We start from the raw sequence: 22,030 nt of genomic DNA, 5'->3' as shown, positions 1-22,030 counted from the left end.
ATTATTTGGAAAAACTCCTTGTTTTGCTGTACAGATTTCAACACCTGAATCAATATAAGCAGCAAAATATTCTGCCTTATATTGTTCATATAACATTCCTACTGGAATTTATATGGAGAATGAACTTGTGGTCATTGGATTTTCCACATCTTATCATCTGCCATAAACTCCATTATATACTCTAGTCGTTTCCAAGGTTTGTGTTCCTCGAGAAACTCTAGTCCAAGAATCAGTTGATCTGATTCTTTCCCTGGAATTCCTTTGTTATGAACTTCCAATTCTCCGATATTAATCAGTCCTTGATAAGTTCTCATCAAAGGTTGTTCTAAATAGTATATTGTATTACAAGAAAATTGATTCATTTGCTTCGTAATATCAAATACTATTTCTACTTCCTTCCACCCTTCTGGGCATCTAAGCTTTCCCATGGTTGAAAAGCTTTTCGGCTCCTGTTGGGTTTTTGGATAAGTGTTTTTCCCTACCTATAACTAGTAATTCTATCTCCTTGAGAAGATAGTCTTCTTGATTCCAATCTAAGACTTTGATTTCTTTGTAGAATCGGTTTGTCTTGTATTTGGATATCTGTTTCCAGTATTAAAGGAAACTCAACTCTTTCTGGATAAATTTCCTGGGCAACTTTTCCAAATATCTCGGGTATTTCAATGAACTCATTTCTAATAAACAACTCAGAATAATGTGTATTAGATAGAGCATATGAAATATGATAAGTAATAGAGTATGGTCTATTACCTTCTTTCATCAGCCTTTTTTCCTTGAAATTTTGGTGCAATGTCAAGGCTCGGCTAAAATCTCGATCTACCAGGTTGTATGCTATCCTTGAATAAATCACTCCCACAATCTTTCCTGCGCAGAGATTTCCTGAGATTGTTCCCAGTACTGAATCTTGTAGATTCCCCATTATTTTATCGCATATAGCAATATCAATAAGCGAATCTATTCCTTCTTTGAAAGTAGCCTTTATCATAATCTGGATTGCTCCGATATGAATCCAGGACATAGTCCTTGCTACTTCTATCTTGAGTTTTTGTAATTCCTTCTTAATTTCTTCAGAAGGAATTAACTGCATCTCCATTCTATTTCCCGTAAGTTCCATCGGGATTGTCATTTCCCTTCTAGAAACTTTATAAATTAGATGATGCTTTCTGTTTCTTATGCCAAGACTTTCTAAGAATTTTTCTACCTGTCCTGCAGAGAATTCTTGATATCTCTGTAGACTAGGGTTTTCTATCATGATCCTTTGGACCATGTTATAAGATATCGTTGTCTGGCTAAAGAATCCAGACAGATCTTCATGTGTTTCGTGTCGAAACACCTCGTCCTCAGTCAGATTCCGATTTTGTTCCATCAGATTCTTCCTGACTTAAGACTTCTTCTTCTTCATATATACTCTCATCTGAGACAATGTCCTCAAATCGGTATACCTGAATAAGATTTTGGTAATAAACTGCTTCTTCAATGTCCAGGGTTGGATCGAAGCGTTTAATACTTCTTTTTTCATTTTCTGGACAGTTGGTCGAGATATGACATCTTGCTCCACATGTCCAGCAATTACAATCCTTGAAATTTTCATTAGCTCTAGTATGAGCTCTTCTGAAATTTTTCTTTATAGGTGTTCTTCCTATGCTCCGAGATGTACTCGATGCTTGGGATGATATCCTACTTCTTGTTGGTCCACTTCTTTGTCCAGATTTATAAGATCAGGCTTTCTGTCTAGACCAAACAATTCTTGGTTTCCAAGAATTTCTTCCACTTCGAGTATAAGGATGAGTCCTAAAACTTTTCCTCTTATGCTTCTGGGGTTTGCTTCCAATAATTGTTGGAACATCATTTTCTTTACAATACAAAGGAGTTCTTTTGTTGATACCCCTTAATCATTTGTAATTCTTTTGTAATGCTGCCATATGACACCATTCTGCCAATTTTTCTTTTCGAAAAGAGGCTCTTCGTGCTAACGTATCTGGATTACCAGGTACGTATTCTCTTATGAGCATTTCTCTCCAGGGACTTGGCATTTTTGCGAAGAACAGCTGCATAACTATCTCTTCTTCGACTCCTGAATTTCATCGATATTTAGTGAATAACATAATATATTCATCTACTAAACATATATCGTGTAATTCAAGACTATACAGAGCCTGAGTATATTTCTTCCTCTTCTCTGTATCTTGACTGTTGAAATAGTCCACCCCTATAAATTGTGCTTTAAACAGGGTAGCCATTTTTCCTGCTATCTCGCTCAGAGATTCTCTTGCCAGGACTGACTCTTTCATTTCTAATGAAGTCATGTCCCAAACAATTTTTACCGATCCCATAAGACTCATTTCTAAAAGTTTAATGAATCATTCTTTGTTGAGATCAAATGTTTCTGCTGCGATTCTCATAGTAAATGTCTAATCATCTATGAGATTTTCTCTGTTTTTGAAATCTAACACATCAAGGTTAAGCATACCCCAAAAGGATGTATAGGATCTAAAACAGTTTTCCCATAGGGTGTTTGCTGCAAGGGAATTTGACTTCTCCTTGTCCTTGTTTCCGCTGGGTGTGATCCTCCTTCAGTATGGAAATCAGATTGAGATTCTCTCATGTTAACATTCTGAGATCCCACACTTTCCCTTGGTGGTTCCTGAGTAGATGACCAGGTTATAGCGGGTATTTCACCTCCTGCTGTATTCATCTTTAGATCTACAACTTTGAGATTTGCGAAAGATTCTGCCAGCTCTTGTAGATCCTCCAGATCAATCCTTTCAAAAGTTGTCATCAGATTAATTTCTTTTCTGAGACAAATTTAATTAGATTGATCATCTTTTCTTCTTCAGTCAATGGTTTTGACACCACTCTGGCCTTTTCTTGTTGATGTAACAAGGGTTCAGTACCAAATGATGGTGGTAAGTGGTAACCATCCTCCTGAAATTCTTTTACTAGAACTTGGTTGTTGTTCTAGTTTTTGAATTCTTGTTTGAATATCCTTTAATATTCCAAGAATTTCTTCCTGGTTTTTAAGGATTTCTTCAACTCGTTGGGGTACAAAGTATAGCATATTGATATAATTTTGTACGATTTTCTGGATTTTTCTAAGATCTAAAAAGAGCTTAGAGGAGTCTGGTACTATCTTCAGAAACTTATTTGCTTGAATCATAAATTTACCTTAGAGTATACATGAGGGTGCTATAGCTTCCCTTTCTGTTCTTGATATCTAACAATACTTAGATACTCTTGTGTATATTCCAAAATATTGGAATAAATCTTGTAAATTATTTTTCTCGAACCTAAGTTCGGATTCATAATTTCTCGAAATTCTCCTCCTCAAACATTCCGTTTCTTTATAATAATAACTACTGTGTTTGAAATAAATCAACCTTAGGCTCTGATACCATTTGAGAAAGCGCGATGATCAATTAAAATAAAATAGGGAATAAGGGTAATTTTGTCAATTTTATGGTATTAGGGAGTTTAAAGAAATGTTTTGATGTGTAGGGAGTTTGGGTTTGGAGAGTTATAGGCAATTTACCCTTTATTTAAATAACAAAAATAAATATTAATATATTTGAAATTTATCGATTCAAACAAACACGTATATTTTCAAAAGAGAAGGTTTCTTGTGAGACGGTCTCACGAATTTTTATCTGTGAGACATATAAATCCTAACGATATTCTCAATAAAAAGTAATACTCTTAGGCCTTACCATAAAAAGTAATATTTTTTTATGGATGACTCAAATAAAAGATTTATCTCATAAAATATGAACTGTGACATTGTCTCACGTAAGTTTTTTTTTTTAAATTGAGGAGGGGTTAACAGTGGACCACAATTGTGTCATTTTGTGTGATATAAAATAATGTACTGGAAAACAATATGTTAATTTAATCAGCTTTTCTCACCCCCCTTGGACAAGTCACCGCAGAGATCGACTGGGGAGCGTAGCGAAAACCTAAATAGAACTCATCGCCGCTCCTCCGCACGTCGTTCCACCTGAGCATAAACCCTAGAACGAGCGATCAATGGCGTACCAGCCTCGAGCTCCAAATCAAGCTACCAATAGCGACGAAAACGATTCAACTCGCCGACTTTACAACCCTTACCAATCCGTGTACAATCTCCCCACCTCCCCTGAATACCTGTTTCAAGAAGAGTCGCTCGCTCAGCGCCGATCCTGGGGGGAGAATCTCACGTATTATACGGGAATCGGATACCTTGGCGGCGCATCGGCTGGTGCTGTCAAGGGTCTTGTGTCCGGAGTTAAATCCATTGAGCAGACCGATACGTTTAAGCTGAAAGTGAATCGGATTCTTAACGGATCGGGCCATGCGGGTCGACAGGTGGGTAATCGATGCGGTGTTATCGGGTTGATGTATGCGGCTCTTGAGAGTGGAATGGTGGCGATTAGGGATAAGGATGACGTCATCAACAGTGTCGTTTCGGGGTTGGGGACTGGAGCTCTGTACAAGGCGGCGGCGGGACCAAGGTCTGCGGCGGTGGCCGGAGCCATAGGTGGCGTGATTGTGGGGGTTGCTGTTACGGGGAAGCAGGTGTTGAAGCGATACGTACCCATTTGATTTTTTTTTCTCTCTTTCTCGGACAATAGTGAAGATCGCATCGCGTAATCAAGAAATTGGAAGATTTTTCTCTCTGAATTCACAAAGCTGCAGTTTTGAGTAGTATCTAGCAATTAATTTCATAGACATGGAGTGTAATATTTGTTAGAAGACATGGTTTTGCGAATAAATTCCTGGAACTCATTTAGACGGTAATGTATGAATTTTGGCCCATGAATTTGTTGGACGGGAGTATTATGTTTTCCCATTCAGATCCTCCATTTCATTGAATTCTTTGGAGGACAAATGTATGAATGGAAATGTTTGGTGCTTTTCTTTTGTTTGTGTGCATTTTCAATGTTGTTTTGCGCTCTGAAAGTGGTTTTTCCCTGTAATTTTTCTATTAGAAAGCTCATTCACTTGTTGTAACTTTTATATCCAAGTGTTACACTGCACAAAAATTACTAAATAGCAGTCAAACGTGATTCAGATGTCCACACTTGAAAGGCTAGAGAAATATCCAGGGATACAGTTTTTTTTAATGTTACATTTGACGATCAACAATTGAAGGGACGTTGCCGATGTAAAATTCTGCCCCGGTTGGTTGTTTGAATGATTCTTCTTTGCAGAGACTTTTTGGGTGTCTGCATGTAGATGGAGCATATTGTTTCCTTGGTTTTCTTCTGACTAGCAATTCATATGCACCTTTGTCCTGATGAAATTTTCTTTCTTGCATTGGTAGCTTGGTGAATGGTGATTCAGTACTCTCCGTATTCTATGTTCCAAAATATGCATCACCCCACTTGCATTTCTTTGTATGAATGACGTAATTAGATAAGATTTCAGTCTCATTTATGTTGGATCTATGAAGGTATAAAAAATTTAAAGAATTGGTGATTGAGTTTTGCAGTTTCATGATTTCATGTGCATGGGAGCTGTACAAATCTCTTCACATCAATGGCCTCGGACACTTTGGTGAATTCGTGGTTATGGAAATCTACCAATTTTGAACAAGATTGGTTCTTAGTTAATAACATGTGCAAACTGTTGGCAAACTTGAGTTAGTTACAGTGATAGACAGAAGTCAAAGAATTGGAAATAATGGATTCAAAAGACTTTATGGTTGTTGGTCAACAGTTGTAAAATAACAGTAATATAACTATTAATTTGAAATTTCAGATAGTTTTATATATAAAAATTTTATTTAGTCTCTTTGAAAAAAGTTTTCTTTTTTACTTTTCTAATTGCAGTATGTCAGGCTGTTTGATGATTCATTTGACTGAGTTAAGTTAATAAGATGAAAATAAACCTTTAGATAGCATTTCTCGAGTTTCTTTTCGACACAAATAGCTAACACCCATGAGCCTAGAATTTAGAAATGGAAAGTAAACTTGCATGCAGAGTCTTTGCAAGGTAGGCTTTATAATACGAAAAGTGCGCAGCAGTCATGCTCTTAATGTCACTCACGTCTGATATATAACAAAGACTTTGATTCAGAGGGATGTATGAACATATGATTAAGAATTTCCCAACTAATCCACATTTTCTAGTGTTGTGCTAGTGCCGCTTCCGCTTCCACTTCCAGATGTGTAAATGCGAGAAGTTTTCATTTGGATTTCAGGATTGCCGTTCGTTGTTTCCTAGTTGAACATGAAAACACTCTTCGTTATCGCGTTAATATATTACATTTGATATAAATGTGATGCTGACCTGACTTGAACTCGAGCTTTCTTGTTGAAATCTTTTATGATGAAAATTCGTACCACCAAATTCCTTCAGAAAAACATGGCTAGAAGGTGATGTTTGTGCAAACCTTTTATCTTGTGAATACACATGATAAAATTTGTTTTCGTCTTTAACTTCTGATCCCAGCTCCTTCAGCCGTTCCAATTCAGGTAATATCACGGAATCAAGATCTGGCCTGTCTTTTCTTCTCAATTCACAACAATTCAAGGCCAATTTAGCCAAGGATAAAACTTCCTTAACAGGCCAGTCTTTCACCTTATGGTCTAGAATGTCAGAGAAATGACCTTCCTCTATAGCACTCTCAACATAATGCGTTAGGCCCATTGCAGGTTTGGCTGTCATGATCTGCAGCAGCATTACACCTAACGAATATATGTCTGATTTTGTTCCCAGCATTCCTGTTTGCTGGTACTCTGGATCAATGTAACAGAATGTTCCTGCTGGTGCTGTCATGTGATACTGAGTACTGGAATCAGCCAAAGTGGGTGGAACGAGCCTTGATAGGCCAACATCACTAATCTTGCTCACGAAGTTTTTGTCTAAGAGAATGTTTGCAGGTTTAAGGTCACGGTGAACGAGTGGCTCTGGTCTCATTTGATGGAGAAAATTAAGAGCAGTGGCGATTTCTGCGGCTATTCTGATACGAGTGCTCCACGATAAAGGTGGAGTGCCATTTCTGCAGTTAAGCCTGTCTTCTAAGCTTCCATTTTCCATGTACTCATACACGAGGCAGCCATGCTCGGGACATGCTCCCAAAAGGATTACCATATGGGGATGTCTCATCTGACTCAACACCTCAACCTGTCGGATATAAGAAAACATAACATAAATTATGCGATCTTTACATGTGGCAGTGTCGATTCACTGTTTTATACTTGAATGAAGAAATACCTCTCTTTGGAATTGCTTTTGACCTTGCGATATATCTGAGCTCAAAACTTTTATAGCAACAGGTGTGTGATCTAAAGTAGCTTTATAAACAAGCCCATATCCCCCTTCACCGATCTTTTGCGAGATAGAGAAGTTTTTTGTTGCAATTTCAATTTCATGAATGGAGTACCTTCTATATCGAATCACACAGCGGGCTAATGCATCAATTGCCTTCTGCTTCTCTTCGGCCTCATGTTTGAACTTCATCTCTGCACGCTTTCTCTTGACTGATTCCAATTCTGCAATACGTTGTGCCTTTTGTGCTAGTTGAACTGCAGCTTTACACTTCTGCTTCTCCCTCTCCACAATGGCCAATGCTGCCTTTTGCGCTTGCTTAGCATCTTCTAGCTTACTCCATTCCTCCAATTTCCCCTGAGCATTATCTCTTGCCTGCATTAAAAAATTTGTTAGTTAATTTCATATTATGGGATGCTTCACTTTTTCCAGTACTTTATTTTTATCAATAAAATACACGGTTTATTTTGTAACTTAATTTACCTTCTCTCTAGCAGTTACAGTTTCCTGGCATGCAGCATTGTACATGTTTATGGTTTGCTTCAATTCTGCGTTCAACCTTCTCAATTCGTCCTCTGTTTCCTGGAATACACAGTAAATGATGTTGCATTTGAATCAAACTGTTTAGTTTTCCGAAATTTGTTGAAGCTTTTTTAACTCACAGCTGCTTGAGGAGATTTGGGGCTCTTTGTTGAATCCGAAGATCGAGGCTGGTCCAAAAGTTCGAAGGAGACATCAGAGGTAAAACTTGGAACTCCAGAATTGTTACTCGATCCAGACAAAGAATGAGTTGAAGTCTCCTTGGTTCGGACCCGAAGATTCAAATTTGTCACTGACTCCTGGATCGCAGAATGCTTGTTGCTAGGTTCAATCCCACTAGTCAATGAACTGAAAGGTGAGTTGTGATTGCTGCCATAGGGTAAAGACTCGTAACTACTGTTTTCTGATTCCACATATGTGGGATTCTTACTCTCGTTGCGCTTTTCCCACTGGGCCGTGTGGACAGATCCACTACTTTCTTCCGAGTTTTGAAGGGGGATCTTACTTCTCATAAACCTTTTACTTGGAGTCGTTTGCAGATAATCTCTACTATTCAGCGGTGAAGTATTCTTGCTTCCATCATTAAATGAGAACTCAGAGACAGCACTTTTCCAACTTCCTTGTCTAAAATAAGATGTTCAAAATCCATAAATCGAATATGCTTGTCTGACACAGTAGGAGAGAATCAAATGATGGTCCAGAAACAATGCCACATAATCACTCTCAAAGATTTGGCATGATCTCCACACCTAGATGATGCCGCACCATCACTATCGGTGATATGGCACCGTCTGCACCATTTGGTATGGACCCACTGTGCAATGACCAAATGAAGGTCTAGATGATATCACATCAATTCTCACGTTGATGTGACAACGATCTACACCCTTTGATCTGGATCCATTTTGAAATCACCAAAGGATGCCATTGCCACTTTGAGTGACTCAGACATCATCTGCATGCTTTTGATCTAGTCACGTTTGGTTATTGTGTAACTAAACGTAACGTGATCAATACTTGGTGGATAACCATCTGGGGCCATTATTAACGTTAAAAGATACTGATTTTTGAGCAAACCGTACTCTATTATAAGAATACATGCAATTGTGAAATCCCAATTCAGGTATAATCATATTGTTAGGCTGTGAATCCGACAAAAGAATCAAAAGTGTAGTCAACTTACGGACGAAATTTTGCAGAATCTGGACAATGAGGTGAGAAAACATTGTGTGGCATCGAACTAGTTGCACTTGTGGGAGTGGAAGGTTCGCTACCAGATTTGATTTTCAACACTTTTCCCTTCGATACAGTGTAAACTGAACAAGAATCTGGTGCAGATTTCCCTATCGAACTCGGAACATCTGTATTTCTAAATGCCCTGTGAATGACCGAAGAAATATTAAAACCAGGTGAGCCTATCATATATGCACGTACTAATTTGATAAGGTTCAATTAAAAAATGTATGATTCTTCAACTTTTTTGAGACAACGTGTTGCAGGTAAATGCATATACCGTGAAATGGCGCCTCGACTAGAAGCACCAAGAACAATGGTTGTGATGGAGTTAGCCATGATATACTCGGTAAGCGCGCCTGCAATGTCAAGGTCTCGAAGAACTACCTCCTTTGCTATAATCTAAAGACAATACGTTAGTGTAAAAATCCATCATCTGCAAGAAACGAAGCTTATATACACAAAATAGGTGTGACAAGCTTCAATTTCTAATACATTATGCCTATACATCTGTGGCTCTTGCCTACCCCTTCTCTCGATCCACTCTTCATCATGTAAATTTATGCAAATAAGTGTGATAATTACCCCTTTTCGAGCACAAAAACTGCGATATGGAAGGAATAATTGTTGTGTTTCGGCTTGAGTAAGCGCGCGGCCTTCTTTTATCATACCATCCTCTGCCCAACATCAAACAATAGCTTCAAAATGCTAGAACCTTATCATTAAATTAAATTGAAATCTTGTGAATCTAAATGTATTTGAATATGATTATGACAAAGATCTCATGCATACTGTTAAATTCTTGAATGATACCAGGCAACTTTCATCAAAATTTAAATATATTTTTTTAGCACAACCTCAGAGATCATGATTTGCATATTCCTTCTCATGCTGGGAAAAAAAAAAACTGATCTTTTCCAAGAGCGGAGGCTAAAAATCCCGAGAACAATTCTTTCTTCCTTGAAGTCATAAAATTGTTATGCGCAATAACAATCTAGTTTTTACTACAAGATTATTTGTTACAGCAAAAAGAGAAGGACGAAGAAAACCTACGGAGGTGAAAACTAGGTTGGCTGCTGACATGTACGAGGATGAGTCTATTATCCTTTAACATTAAATTGTCGATGGCCCATTTGACGGCGAATTGGCTGTTCTTGTCTTTGTCAATTGCCACCGCTGAGGAAATGATCGTCATCTCCTCACGATAATGATTTGCAATGTGGGCGGCGGAGGAGTGGTGGCGCTGGACAACACGCCGCTGGAAATGGCTGTTGTTGGGTGGCGCTACCGTGGAAGGTCAGCCATGCATGCACGGTGCACCGGAGTTAAAGCGGCACCGGTTCACAATTAAATGCAACAATTGAGTCAAATAGTTGATTGCCTATATTTGAGGGCCAACTAAATTGTTGGTGTTGTCAAGTCATAAGAATTTCCACCTCTCTTTTATATTTGAAAATATAATTTTTTTAAAGTACATTTCATTTGAATTTTTCTTTTTTTAAAAAATTATTTCGTTATATTACTGGTTTAAAACTTTGTTTGAGTTATGTATAAAATAAATTGATTTTCACTACAATTTTATTCAAATTTATGCCGTTAATTATTATGTTAAATTGGAATTATTGGCACTTACACTACAACAAAAATAGCTTTTCGCAGCGCGCAAATTCTCTTTCCGTAGCGCACATTGCACGCTGTAAAGTTGCAAATAGAAGATTCAATAGGTTATGTAAAGATATTTTTTTTCCGACGATCGGGAGAAACTACTAGCAGACAATTTCACACAATTTATTAAACTCATAGTTCTAGCTCAAGATCGAGGTGGATATAAGAGCAGAAAAGGCGATCTATGTACTAATGTTTTAGGAGCATGTGATGCTAATTTGAATTTCTTTATGTGCTACTTAGATGAGAGAGATCCACTTCGGATTCTTGAGTATTATGTGATGCGTTGAGTAGGCATAATAGCTTAAAAGTTAACAACTGTATGTTAAAAATGCTTGAGTTGATATATGTTTTTTAAGTAAGTTTGCATATTAATTTTATATATTTTTTAAACTGTGTTTAGATGAATATTATCTAATTGATGTTGGATATACATATGGTCCTGGTTTTCTTGCACTTTCCGGAGAAACTTGATAGAGTAGGTAAACGGTCTCACGAATCTTTATCTATGAGACGGGTCAATCTTACCGATATTCACAATAAAAAGTAATACTCTTAGCATAAAAAGTAATACTTTTTCATGGATGACCCAAATAAGAGATCTGTCTCACAAAATACGACCTGTGAGATCGTCTCACATAAGTTTTTGCCAACTTGATATCATCTTAACGAGTGGGGAGGAAACATTCCATAAAATTACAAAGAGTTGTTCAATCTTCTGCTCGAAACGCAATCGAACGATGTTTTGATTTGCTTAAAAAATATGCGATTTTAGGCACTACTAGCTTTTATAGTCTAAAAACTCAAATTAGAATAATTAAAGCTTGTTGTATTCTACATTTCTTTATGCGTGAAGAGATGCCAAAAGATTCATCATTGGATGAAGCGGATTGAGAATTGGGACAAGGAATTGTTGAACACAATGACAGGTGTTGATGAACAAATAATGATTGTCCGAACTACAAGAGAATGAGCAGTGTTTCGAGAAGTCTTGGCAATCCAAATGTTCCAAGAATATTGAGCTCGACGAGGAATTTAGTTGTTTTTTTATAAGTCAATTTAATTAGTTGGGTTTGAATTTACTTGTGTGTGTGATTTTTTAAAACTTATTTTACCAAGTAGTTACACTATTTGTTTTTTGTTTTTTTTTTCTTTTCCGCACTTTGATATTTATTAAGATGGATTGAATGTTGGAAATTTTGTTACTTTTAATATATTTGTTCTGAAAAATGTTGATACTTTCTTAGAAATTTATTTATATAAATATTATAAATTTTTTTTGTCCAAATTAAAAATACTATGAAAAATGTTAATACGTTCTTCGAATTTTATCTATACAAACATTATAATTTTTGTCCAAAATAAAAATTCTAATCAAATTCTATTTATTCGAATTGGAAACTATTACTCTATTATCATAATATGTATTTTAATTTCAAAGCAGTAATATATTAAAGTTTTTATAGTTTGAATTTCTCAATGATTTTAGCCAAATATTATATTTCAAATTAATTGTTTTTATTCTATTTTGAAATTTCATTTTCATCCACACAAAAGATTTGATAAATAAAGGATTTCAAATCAACGAATTTCACTGATTTTATCAATGATTTTCATATATATATATATAACCACTTAGATTAACTAATAATATTTTTTTTTTTGGTTGCTAATTTTGACAATAACACATTAACCTGTGCAGGAAATGATGAGCATTAATGTAATGATAAACTAGGACGGGGAAGACGGCAGCTGAGCTCAGGCGAAATGGGAAGCTATTTCAGTTCATAAGAATAATTTGACCCTCGACAGAGTGGCGATCAGATTGTTAGAATGGATCGGAAACCAAACTTACGTTGTATCATTTGCCAGAGAGCTATATTTCACAACATCCCTTTTACATTCAAGACTCACGGTTCCCATAATATGTCATATAGAAGAAGCCACCAAATCAAAATCCCTAGCTAGCATTGTCCCCTTGAAATCCAAAAAGCACACAACCCTCTATATAAAATTAATGAATTAATGATCTTTTAAACATGTCAAATATATCTAAGTTTACAAACACGTGGTTTGAAAAGTAATATGCTGAAATCAGTACTAACAAATACACATGATGAAATTTACATATCATATATAATGTTGAGACAAAATTGGACAAGAATTGTGTTCCATGCCACACCTAAAGTAATTACTCTAATAAGCTAAAGCATTATACTATGATATAAATTTGGTGTATTTAATAATGTAACTAAACCCAAATTCACTCAGTCATAATCACTTCTAGTCTAGTTAAAAATACCAAATTTGTCTAGTGTGCGTGTGCGTGTGAGTTTAACAAGTTTAGTGCATGATAAAGTAAATCAAAAATATTGAGAATTATATATATATATATATATATATATATATGTTTGCATACAATAGGTAATAATGTTTCATTGTTTTCTTCCTGAGATAAATAAAATTGCAGCACATCCATTCAACCTAAAGATCGGTAATAAAGTTACTGCAACTCTAGGGAGCAAACACCACTCGAGCCTATCATTTCTCATGCACCCAGACAACTACTATCTCGAATCACTCAAACATTTTTCGCTAATTCTCACTATAAAATGTGGATCACATATGAAACTCGAAACAAATGTTGCCTTACCTCCTCCTTTTCCTTTTCGTAGTGTGAAATTCTAGCGGGAGGGGAAGGGTCGCGACCAACACTTTATTGTCACGAACAAACTTGCAGCCCAAGTATTCATAATGTGGTCTTAATGAGATTGAGTTCATCCGAAGATCTTTGGCTATATCCGAAGGGTCCGACCGAAATTTGTCAGCAAACATGGAGAGTACCAGGACATAACTAATAAGCAATTGCTGTTTTTCATCCGGGATTCTCCTTTGGTTTGAACCAAACATGGAGGAAAACTTCTGTGAGAAGATACTGGGAAACTTGTGACGTTTTGCAGATGATACACCATCCATGGAATTTCTGTCTTTGAACTTGATGAGATGAGTGATATATGACAATATGCCAGCCATCTGTCTTTTCTCCTCCTCATCCTGCAAATTCAAAAAGGGACTTGAACAATGAAGATAAGCATAACCTCAAAGTGATGTAATGCTAATTTACAAATATTTTTTCGTGATTCATAGGTTGGTTGCACAAATAAGACAATTTCATTCATTCTTTTTTTAAACAAGATACTAAATTCCTTCACAGAATGATGGTTCGTGATGGAATCTGCAGTTCAGATAAAACAGATGTTTCAACAAAAGAAAAATATATGCGTGCACATATTTCAGAAGCCTATACACTATAAACTCGTGTGTAGATCCTTACCTCAACTTCTTTCAATTTCTGAATTCTGTTACATACAAAACTAGGGTAAACATCAGGGTTCATTTCTGACCCTGCTTGTGTACGTTCAAAGATATCAAGAAGGTAGTCCCACTCCCCTTCAAAAATTATCTTGTTTAATGGATATGCCATGTCTGATGTGGTGGCACCCAAATCATACGGTGGGATATTGCGAGCATTAGTTGTAGAAGCAATGGCTTGTAATGCCTCTTTATTTATCTTGATCTCTTTCAATTTATAGTCCAAACCCTGCTGAGTTTCTGGATCCTCTGGCTGCCTTAGGGTATCAAGTTTCAAATCCTGATATCCAAAGCAATCACAACATTAAAAGAAAAAGGAAACATAACATAAAAAATAAGATACACTCAACTCATGTCAAACTTTCAAGTATTCCGAATCCTTTCTCAGCCATCAGGGGTTGCATGAATAAAACAAAGAACCATACCCGTCTAATATTTGTCTTTGTCGAATACATCACAGTGAGAGTCCTAAGTTTATCGGCCCTCTTCTCAGCCGTTTCTTTGGCATGGTGGAACTCATTTTCAGGTTGCTCTGACTCTCCAATTTTCGGCTCCAACCTAAATATCTGCCCATATGACCAAGTGCATACAACATAAGAATTTTTTTTTGTAAAATCAGTAACTGGGTAAGTACTAACACCATCTCGGTTCTTGTTATAATAATTCACGTACCACATTTGTAATAGTGATATAACAGTGGAGTGAAAACTTTCTATATAGGATAATTCGATGCACGTTGATACAGAAGATGTGAATCACTGTCGCATATTAGCAAAATTCCGAATTGTAGCTAAATCTACATTCGGGTATGAGGTGCACTTTGCAAGTCCCCCCAATGTTCAACAGAACAATACACTATCCCGACACCTTCACCCGGTATCAAATCAAACCAAAACAATACAAAAAATGAAGAACGGAACTTACCCTATTGGCAGCAATCGGAACAATTTTCAAAACGCCACTCTCCTTATCCAACATCCCAAGAGCATAATTACACAGTTGTGGTGTCGCGGCCTCTCCTGAGTAACTTGTGCCCACAAAATTCACTTGAGACTCATCATCCCGCACCACCAGCTGCATTCTGGGCTTGTTAGGGTTTCGCGTGTTCAAACTCTTGTAAACCTTAACGGAATGATTCTCTTCCGCCTCCGATTCTGAGTTGTGGTGATTCTTCAAAGGATCATAACCAGATGGAAAGTACCCGATTATTGGTGCCATCTTTTTATCCGGGTTCTCGCCGATTGTCTTGATTTTCACTTGTAGGGCTTCATAGCTTTTTCCAACATCTTCTTCAACTTCTGATATATTTTTCTTGGTTTTGGATTTCGCCATTGTTGAAGCTGCGTGGAGATGGAGAACAGGTCCCAAAAACCCTGACCCTTTTTCCAATATATAAATGGGCTCCAATTAAATGGGCCTTATTGTTTTGAACTCCAATTAAAAAGCAGGCCCAATATAATAAACTTTTAATTTACTCCCCATCTGTGGGCTTATGATTTAATAAGATTTGGTGTTCTATATAATAATAATAATACAGTATGAAATAGTAGTTTAGTAAATAAATCCAATAATTTGAGATAGAATAAATATTAAATTCTATTTGCTTAATTCATTGCACTAAGTAATAAAAAAATGTAATATTATATAAGGGTTCAATTTTGTATAATCAAAAGATAAAAAAAATATATAGTTCTACTTAAATAAACAATTTTAATGTTTTATCAAATTTAAATATTTTTATAAGATGTTCTAAAAATCCTCACCTCATTCATCATGTTTTTGGGCAAAATATTGCTTCTTTTTACACATTTTCTGAATTCATTAGTAAATCTAAGATTTTGGATAATATTTTTTAGTGAGTTATTTATCATCGGGGAGTTCATCATATCGTAAAGATTAGGGGTGATATATCTTACCGTACTATACCGAAAATCTTATACCGTATATCATACCGAAAATTACGATATATGAAAATTCATACTGATATCGTACCGAAAATTTCGGTACGTATAACTAGCACACCGATTATACCGAAATTGTACGGTATACTGAAATTTCGATACGGTATCGGTATATACTGTTTTATACCGAAAAAACCTTACATTTTAATTTTTTTATATAAATTTATTGTTTTAAAATATCATATATTTTAAAAATTTTGTATAACTTTTCGGTATTTCGGTATTCCAGTATATACCGAAATTTTCAAATTGCATACCGTTACTGTACCGAAAAATTCGGTATTGTTACCGTACCGTACCGAAATCTTCGGTATAACGAAAATTCGGTAAATTTGGTATTTTTTCGGTAAGGCAATCTCGATATACCGAAAACTCGGTATTTTTTCTCATCCCTAGTAAAGATATCTAATTATATGATACATTTTGTAATTACCAAGTTCAACTTTCTCTTTATTGAAACAGGTTCTCTTCATATTCCTTGCTTTAAATTAATCATCCATATCAATTTTTTTTTTTCTTTTGGAAATGCGTGTTCAAATGTAGACGAAATATACTTTTTTTAAAAATAAAAGATTAAATATCATTTTGAATAATTGAAATTGGTATGTTTTGTTAGGACACTCGTTTACTACATGAATTGGATTTGAGAGTTGAAGTACGAATTTGAAAATTCGTATTTTATGGTGCTATAATCTTAGTATGAATTAAGATATAGAATCAGAGTAACTTATGTTCATGAATAACTTATGTTCATGAATGTTACTGTCGAGTTTAATACTCGTAACAACGCAAAATATATCTACTTAAATGTTAATCACTTAATAATGGGTCGAACTGTTAACCCTATTATAATACTACTTGATAAGTTTTAACAAGCTCAAAACGATCATCCTCTTGGCTTGGTCTTCAATTTGGTACAACCATTGCTAAAAAATATGAAGATAAAGTTATATGTTACTTTTCAAGTTTGGAGTCATGAAAGGGCACGACATAGCGCACGATTGATTTTATGAATCTTTTGCGAATGTTCGAAACTTTAATAAACTCCTAGAGATTTTGATGAAGTAGTAAAGTCTTTAAACTAGCTCAAAAATAAACTGTAGTTCAAAAAAAATTTGAGAAGAATGACGAATTTTGTGCCCACTGCAAGGGCAAGGCTCGAGTTCGACTCATTCAATTGAAACAACGGTATACAAAAAAAGAAATAAGAATGGAGCACATAATTCAATTGTCTTGGTTTCATAATTCTTCAAATGCAGTGGCAAAAATTCCCAATGCATACAAACTTAAGGAGGTGAAATCTTGAAGCATCATATATGTTCCTTGTATTTGACAAGAAACCGCTATCTGTTTCTAACTTCTCCAGACCAAATAGCTTCACATCGAAACCATTAGAAGATGATATACATCTTTCTCATATGTTGAACTTCGAAGGAACGTTATCAAAATCATCAAAATCAAATCTCTTCTGCTCTTTTCCAGCCTAAATACATGACCAACAAAAATAAATCAAAGGAAAGATCAATGTAATAATTTAAGCAATAGGCAATGAAATGCAAATGGTACATCAGGGGGGTGCCGTGAAACCAGTACCTTCCCAAGGTAAGAAAGATCGCATGACATGAGTTCATTCATGGTTGTTAACTTCTTTGACAGCGTCATAGCCCTAATCAAATTTGCAAAGAACGTATCAACTACCCAATCACATTTCATCGATTATGCAGTAAAGAGGTAAACTAGCAAACATAACTGTCATTCTTGCTCACTTTTCTGGTTCAAGTTACCAATATAACATTATATTTGCAAGAAATTAGAGCCGTTTCCAGTATATATATACAAAAGGTGTAACACTACTTGGTGGCAAATGATCAGGGCACTCTAAGATAAAAAGAATACATTTCATATTTTGTAATTTGTTTTCAAAGCGCCTGAGTGTTGTCCATCAAAAGGACAGTTACAGATTTCCATAATCCATCATGTTTATTTAGAGGGATTACTGAACCTTCTCATCAATTCTACAGATACCAAATTATGACACATACATACCTCCGGATTGAGGAGTCAATTCGTTCAATCATCTCACAAGTTCTGTATTGCTCAGGATCCTCCAGGAATCTAACCATCCCATCCTTCTGGTTAATTGTGGCATAAATTTCACCATCTTGGATCTATAAAACAAGAGAAGTGGTTCAAGAAAAATGGCTTGCTAAGACCACTTTTCTTTTCATTTCTAAACATAGAAAGTCACCAGATGCTTCACCTACCATTTGAAGTACATGCATCTCAGCCTCCTTGGGACTATTTAGTTGGACAGTGTTCGCTATATCTTGGAGGGAGAGCGTTAGGTATGTCTGTGTCAACCTCTGAATATTGCGTTTATACATAGAGGACACTACTTGTTTCACCAACCCAAGATTCTTGTCCTGAAAGTGGAGGAAAAAGTCATATCTAATCTACCTATATATTCAGTATAATCTAACATAATAAATGGCTGAGTGAAGAGCTTCAACACAGTATCCTCACAACTTACACTTTCAAATTTGTCCTTGTTAGCCTGAACAAAAGTCTCAAGCTCTGATATTCTTCCAGTACTATAACTATTCACCAACTCAAGGTATGGCTGCTCAATAAAAGAAACAAGAATGACCGAATTAGGAGAGAAAAATATATGCAAAAACAAATCAAAGGTACTTCGGATCTAAAAAAATCTGGCAAGATTGGCAGGTCGCAATCTTTCTTTTGATCTAAAACAAATTAATACACACCTGAACGATAGAGCTTGAATCCATAAAAACATGATCCATGTCTATGGGTTAACTTATTCAGTTCTGTTCTTTAATATCTCAAATCTTGGAATAGTTTCAAATCAGTTTACGGTCTCTCGGTGAAATGATTGCATTTCATCTTCACCGGGTTCCAAATTAACCACGATAACTGAAAAAAATTAAATTTACATTTGATATCTATACCCTAAAAAATCAAAAAATCATCTAAAAATGATTGCATTTCATCTTTACCGAGTTCCAAATTGACCACGATAACGAGAAAAAATTAAATTTACATTGGATATCTATACCCTAAAAAATCGAAAAATCATCTAAATGAAAAAGGTATAAGAAGTACACCTGAGAAAAGTTTTTCAGATTCCTTTGGGCGGCTGAAGAAGTATACTTGGGGAAACTGGTCGAGAACTGCCATTAAAATATAATTGTTAAAGCATTTTAATAAAACAAAAGTTGCAGGCCGAAAGATAAGGCGGCCAGACAAGATTTATCAGCAAAGAAGAACAGTTAAATTAGAGTTAATTTTGTCAAACAATTAGAGAAAAGCTACCACAAGGATACCTGACACAAACAAGCACACTTGCAAAAATAGTGCTGATACCAGCATACCTAACCTAACAGTATGTCACAAAAATAGAACACCATGTGTCTGCCTTCCTAACAACATAACAGAATCCAACATGCTAAAGAAAAGTTGATTCAACTGGAGAAATAATGTGTACGCATAAGATAGACCAAAAATACCTGCCCAAGATGAACGAGAGACACCAGTATGTATTTTTTGTATGCTTCAACTGCTATAGCACTTATAATGGACATAGGTGCAGTTACAACCTAGAAAAAAAACGCAAATAAGAATGATACATAAAAAGAACTGCCGAAGAGGTTGAAGTAACAAATTAGTACATCACAAAAGGTAGAATCTAAAGAAGATAATATGGTACAAGAAAGCAGATAAACAGTCACGTACATTGTGCAGTAGCTCCAAAGCTTTCGGATATTGCTTTTGTCCAATGCATATTATACCCCTGAATTTATGCAAGATATCAGACAAATGTCAATAAGGTTTCCTTTTCATTTGGTAGCAACAAAAGGACATAGGAGATTTCAAGATACGTAGCAACACTATCATAGCTGCCACACTGTATCTTCGGACTCTAAAACACAAGGCATTATACTTCAAAAAAATAAGCAAACAGAACATGGACAAGCAATTATTGGTTGACCAAACTAATCTTTATCGTAAACTTATCACAAAAAATTGAACTGAATCACAGGCTATTGTTAACAGATCGGAATTTTGAAGGTATACGTTATTATTTCAGTAATTAAAAATAAGAATATGGTAAATGCAAATGGGGTTATAGCAATTTGATCAAATCCAACATAGCACATATGTTATTACAAAGGTCAATCAAAAATCTGAGCGAGAAAGTGTTTTTTATTGTCTAAGGGAACATACCCATAATAGCAATAAAGTAGAAGATCGCGTGGTTGCTCAACCTCAAATATGTCATCTTCCAAAATGGAAAGACCAGATTTATAGCACTTTGACAATAAACATAGAAGAAGATAATCTGGATGTAATGTTGTTAAATGTTCAGATGACGACCGAAGCTTCCGCAGAGCTGTCAACATTGGAGCCACGCCTCGCATGGGATCTTGAAGAAGCATAACTTGGTCCTTTAACCTTTTACAAACAGATATGACTGCAAGTCAAGTCACCACCAAAATTTAAATCAGAAAGACAACAGCAACAAAAGAAACTGATCACATAAAAGAAAAGGTCAATACATTTATCAGGTGCCAACCGAATTTGCTCTGCAGCACAGAAATTTATAAACTTGGATATGGAAAGCACAATCTCATTGACTTGTTCTTTCAAAACTGGCACCGAAGTGCACGCATCCCTGAAAGAACAATGTATACGATAAAGGTCAAATGGTTGTCAGCGTATAAGCAAACAGAAAAGCCAGTCAATTGAAGAAAATTTCAAATCAAATATGAAAAATTTACAGTCGGCTGGAAAATTCAGAGATGCTTGATTAGCAATAAAGACTGGAAAATTCAGAGATGCTTAATTACCAATAAAAATTTTGATATCATTCAATGTATCAGCGATAAAACAAATCCAAGACCTTTCAACGTTCCCATATGATATCGGAAATATTAATAAAAACTAAAATTTGCCTCTTCCCTCAAAAATTCAGCCCAGATGCACTAAAGATTCTACTAGAGATTGAGGACTTCCTTATAAACCGGAAGCAAAACAAAGTGATACCAATATACTTTTCCTTCTTACATATATTCGCATATTAGATGCACGAAAATAGAAGACCAGGCCTTAAACTAGGACAGCCTGAATCCAAAGCTCTCAATCAATTTAACCCTTTTCCAAACAAAATGAAAGAAAACCCACAAATTTTACAAACCACTATTCAAACTAACATGAAAAAATTAGCCCAAGCAAAGAAAATAGGCTCTCGATAAAAAAATTGTAACATACACGAGTATCAGTGCTCCATCCACAATGCGAACACAAACCCCAGGTTTAGGCAGACAAAAACCAAACATCATAACGCCATAATTTCTAAACAAATTGAGAATAGCCTATTACAGGAGAGTACAATAACCAAAGACAGCATTTCTGGCATATAATTCGCCATCATAGTGGCGGTAACTGTCTAAATACGACTACACAATGCTAAAATAATAATAATAATAATAACATGAATATCATTTTACTGGACTACACGCTACACAGACGAATTAATATCGCATAATGCAATTAAGGTATGAGATGAATATTTACAGGATGTAAAGGTAGCCAAGGGAGTGTATCGACGGGTCGAGTTCGTTAAGTAGAGGAGCGAGCCGACTCGATTCAGTGTGAAGCAACTCTTCGGATTGTTTTAAGAAGCTGGAGAGCTGAGTTAGCTCGATGATGTCGCCGGAAAGCCCTTGGATTTGAGCAACCACCGATTCCACCGAGTTCATGTTCAGATTCATCTCTTGCAGATTTCCGCCCTCTGATTGCCTGTCAATTACGGACGACGATTGAATGTGAACAACAATTTCAGAAGAATATTAAACGGAAAGAGTCGCGATGGCTTATAAGCGTTTTCTATGCTAGGTCTTATATTTATAATTAAGTTGTTATATTCGAATAAATTTATTTTTGTTCAAAATGTGAAAAATATTTGTATTGAAAATTATAATGTTGAATGTTGA

General features: G+C 35.7%; 4 protein-coding genes across 5 annotated transcripts; 1 reads left to right on the top strand and 3 right to left on the bottom strand.

Moving 5' to 3' along the window:
- Positions 1 to 3,885: 3,885 nt before the first annotated feature.
- On the top strand, positions 3,886 to 4,893 carry LOC142531005 (mitochondrial import inner membrane translocase subunit TIM23-1-like). Its single transcript, XM_075636979.1, has one exon. It carries the CDS (start codon positions 4,021 to 4,023, stop codon positions 4,573 to 4,575), a length of 555 nt encoding a protein of 184 aa, XP_075493094.1. The 5' UTR covers positions 3,886 to 4,020; the 3' UTR covers positions 4,576 to 4,893.
- An 889-nt stretch (positions 4,894 to 5,782) lies between these two features.
- On the bottom strand, positions 5,783 to 10,434 carry LOC142531004 (U-box domain-containing protein 52-like). 2 transcript variants are annotated; one of them, XM_075636976.1, is made up of 9 exons: positions 10,072 to 10,434; positions 9,604 to 9,695; positions 9,299 to 9,420; positions 8,969 to 9,163; positions 7,908 to 8,409; positions 7,729 to 7,827; positions 7,192 to 7,620; positions 6,265 to 7,101; positions 5,783 to 6,194 (listed from the first exon to the last, which is right to left on the bottom strand). In XM_075636976.1, exons 1-9 carry the CDS (start codon positions 10,211 to 10,213, stop codon positions 6,087 to 6,089), a joined length of 2,526 nt encoding a protein of 841 aa, XP_075493091.1. In that variant the 5' UTR covers positions 10,214 to 10,434; the 3' UTR covers positions 5,783 to 6,086. The 2 variants fall into 2 exon arrangements, with proteins under 2 accessions (XP_075493091.1, XP_075493092.1); XM_075636977.1 differs by lacking the exon at positions 9,604 to 9,695.
- Positions 10,435 to 13,053: 2,619 nt separating this feature from the next.
- On the bottom strand, positions 13,054 to 15,433 carry LOC142531390 (uncharacterized). Its single transcript, XM_075637494.1, has 4 exons — positions 14,980 to 15,433; positions 14,481 to 14,621; positions 14,018 to 14,335; positions 13,054 to 13,737 (listed from the first exon to the last, which is right to left on the bottom strand). Exons 1-4 carry the CDS (start codon positions 15,385 to 15,387, stop codon positions 13,333 to 13,335), a joined length of 1,272 nt encoding a protein of 423 aa, XP_075493609.1. The 5' UTR covers positions 15,388 to 15,433; the 3' UTR covers positions 13,054 to 13,332.
- Positions 15,434 to 17,237: 1,804 nt separating this feature from the next.
- LOC142531568 (COP9 signalosome complex subunit 3) lies at positions 17,238 to 21,911 on the bottom strand. The gene is made up of 11 exons (XM_075637750.1): positions 21,612 to 21,911; positions 20,594 to 20,709; positions 20,262 to 20,508; positions 19,770 to 19,827; positions 19,544 to 19,633; positions 19,142 to 19,207; positions 18,547 to 18,636; positions 18,281 to 18,439; positions 18,063 to 18,184; positions 17,610 to 17,682; positions 17,238 to 17,499 (listed from the first exon to the last, which is right to left on the bottom strand). Exons 1-11 carry the CDS (start codon positions 21,806 to 21,808, stop codon positions 17,431 to 17,433), a joined length of 1,287 nt encoding a protein of 428 aa, XP_075493865.1. The 5' UTR covers positions 21,809 to 21,911; the 3' UTR covers positions 17,238 to 17,430.
- Positions 21,912 to 22,030: the final 119 nt, after the last annotated feature.

Source organism: Primulina tabacum, chromosome 17 (assembly GCF_025594145.1).
Source record: "Primulina tabacum isolate GXHZ01 chromosome 17, ASM2559414v2, whole genome shotgun sequence".
NCBI lineage: Eukaryota > Viridiplantae > Streptophyta > Magnoliopsida > Lamiales > Gesneriaceae > Primulina > Primulina tabacum.
Note: the sequence above shows the minus strand (reverse complement) of the source record. Positions and strands in the feature narration are given on the sequence as shown.